Source organism: Humulus lupulus, chromosome 7, assembly GCF_963169125.1.
Source record: "Humulus lupulus chromosome 7, drHumLupu1.1, whole genome shotgun sequence".
NCBI lineage: Eukaryota > Viridiplantae > Streptophyta > Magnoliopsida > Rosales > Cannabaceae > Humulus > Humulus lupulus.
Genome location: NC_084799.1, coordinates 68,972,822 through 68,975,445, shown reverse-complemented (window position 1 = coordinate 68,975,445; position 2,624 = coordinate 68,972,822). Strand labels below are relative to the sequence as shown.

At 29.8% G+C, this 2,624-nt stretch overlaps 1 protein-coding gene across 1 annotated transcript; it reads left to right on the top strand.

Annotated features, from left to right (window-relative positions):
- Window positions 1-715: 715 nt before the first annotated feature.
- LOC133788256 (cytochrome b-c1 complex subunit 8) lies at window positions 716-2,247 on the top strand. Its single transcript, XM_062225667.1, has 2 exons — window positions 716-1,039; window positions 1,931-2,247. The coding sequence occupies exons 1-2, from the start codon at window positions 870-872 to the stop codon at window positions 1,977-1,979; spliced, it is 219 nt and encodes a 72-aa protein (XP_062081651.1). The 5' UTR covers window positions 716-869; the 3' UTR covers window positions 1,980-2,247.
- Window positions 2,248-2,624: the final 377 nt, after the last annotated feature.

Genomic DNA, 2,624 nt, shown 5'->3' with positions numbered 1-2,624 from the left:
GTTTAATTTAAATTATGTATTATTATTATTATAAAACATTAAAATATTATATTTTTTTTAAAACAACTTAAAATTAAAAAATTAAAACCTTTTTTCAAATAAATTTAAGTTTTGAAAAAAAAAGTAAATTTATGTTTGTATCTTAAGTTTTGTTTTAGTGTTTCAATTATTTTTTACCTATTATTTTAATGTTTTAAAATAATAATAATACATAATAAAAATTAAACAAAACTTAAAATTGAAAAAGGTTTTTAAATTTATTTTTTCTATTTTAAGTTTTGTTTTAGTGTTTTAATTATTATTTTCTATTAATTTAATGTTTTAAAATAATAATAATAATAATACATAATTAAACTTAAACAAAAAATTAAATTGAAAAAAATTAAAATTTATTTTTTCTATTTTATCTTAATTAAATTTATTATTTAAAAAAATAATAATTAATTATTTTTTGTCATGTGACCTTATGAAATGTTGTCAAGTATATTTTAATTGACACTTAACTTACTTATATAACATTAAAAACCTAAAATGAGTAATTTGTAACAAACCAGTGAGAAAATAGAGTTTTCCACTAAATTTTTTTATTGTGGAGTTTGTCGTAATTTTTATAAAAGAAGAAGGGGCTTTGTGACTAAAATTTTCAAGTGAAGGTTTGCCGCAACTTTTGTAAAAAAACAAAAGGGGGCTATATTTTTTAAATGCAAAAACGAGATGTCGTATTGCCATTTTCTTTCTGGTTCATCACGTTGAATTGTACACGTATAAATTAGGTTAAATAAAAGAGGAGTCACCAAAGTTCTTGGTTCGACTTCAATCTGATCGAGCAGAGACAAGAACACCACTGAGCAAAGAAGAAGAAAAAGAAGATGGGAAAGCAACCAGTGAAGCTGAAGGCGGTGGTGTACGCTCTTTCTCCGTTTCAGCAGAAAGTGATGCCGGGTCTTTGGAAGGATCTGCCTTCTAAGATCCACCACAAGATCTCCGAGAACTGGCTCAGCGCCACCCTCCTCCTCACCCCTCTCGTCGGCACATACACGTACCTTTCTTTTCTTTTCTATTCTCTTTATTCTTACTCAGAATCTGACTTCGGTTCCTATTAGGGCATTTGCCTCTTTTTTCTGAGTATTTTGATTTTTATTAGAATGATATTCTGGTGCAAATTCGTCCTGAGTGAAGAGATATTGTGAAAATTCGCTAATTGGGTTCTGAAATGGATATTGGAAATTGCAAGTCATTTATCCTCGAATTGAATTCAGCAAGCAGTTTTAGGGTTTCGAATATGAAAACGATTTCTGAGTCTCTGTTTCATTGTTAAATTATTTTAATCAATATCTTATTACATCCGTTATTGTGTTTGGTTACTTGGGTATTTACTTATTTTCTCTTTGGTTATCTAGAATGAAGATATGTAGATTGCTATGAATCGTTTCTGCTAATATTGGGTCTTTTTCTCTTAAAATGTTTTATGTTAGTACGCTTGGTTTTTGCTTAGAAGAAAATGGTTCGTCAGGAAATTTATTACTGATGGAGATCTCTGTTTTGGCTTATAGTTGATGATGCTTATCTGAGATAGCATATTTATGCTATATGCCTGATCTCAAACCATCAAAAAAGAGAGGTTATCAACTTATCATATATAATATAAGTATAAACGTAACCCAAGAGGGGCAGCAAATGGAAAATGGTCATGACATGTGGTTTGCTCCCAGAAGGTCTGAGGTATTAAATTTAATTATATCGTGGTCGAGCTAGATAAAATTGAAATGCAGAAGGAAAATGAACATATGGGTGGGAATTAAGAATTTATGAAGGAAGTGTATTCCTCTTGATTTATTAATGTATTGTTGATTAATAGATATTAACTTTCATGGGTGGATATATTTAGTTATCTTAATGTACTAATAATTGTACTCTCAAATGTACACAGGTATGTTCAGCAGTATCAAGAAAAGGAGAAGTTATCTCATAGGTACTGAAGTCTTTTTGTTCCTTTCTAGAAGTGGACTCCAACCATGCTAGAAGAACTGAACCTTTTCCCCCCTTTTCTTTCATGTGCAAATAAGTTGAATTTTCTGGTTATCAACTGCAATTGCAGTGCAGTTGCTTAAACATATCCCATTTGGCTATTTAGTTTTGTTTATGAACTGCTGTGATTTTTTGGCGATTGGCTGTTTCAGCAATATGGATATAAGATGTTGATTTGAGTTTGGTATGGCAACTTAATCAACGAAATAATTATTTGAATTGATGGGTACTAGTCGCTTCTGCAATATAGCTAACTGTGGTGTTTTTATGGATTGTCAAGGCATAATAAGGTTTACACTCATCAAAATATTGGCAGGATATTTTTCTTCTTAGATCTTATATATAACAGGACAGAAAGATCAAATATAGAATAAAATCATTAATAATCTGCAAAATGTTTGTAACCATTTGAAAAGATTGATCAGATTATCATTTGCGACACCATTTTAATTGCAGTGGATCTATTCTTGTTAAATGCTATTTCAAGCTTATGATGCATTGTTAATGTTAAGTGCGTCACCAGTTCCTTCTAGCGATTAGAGAGATTATGTTACAACTGCCAACCGGTAGAGTAATTCTATTTCTCTTGTAAATCC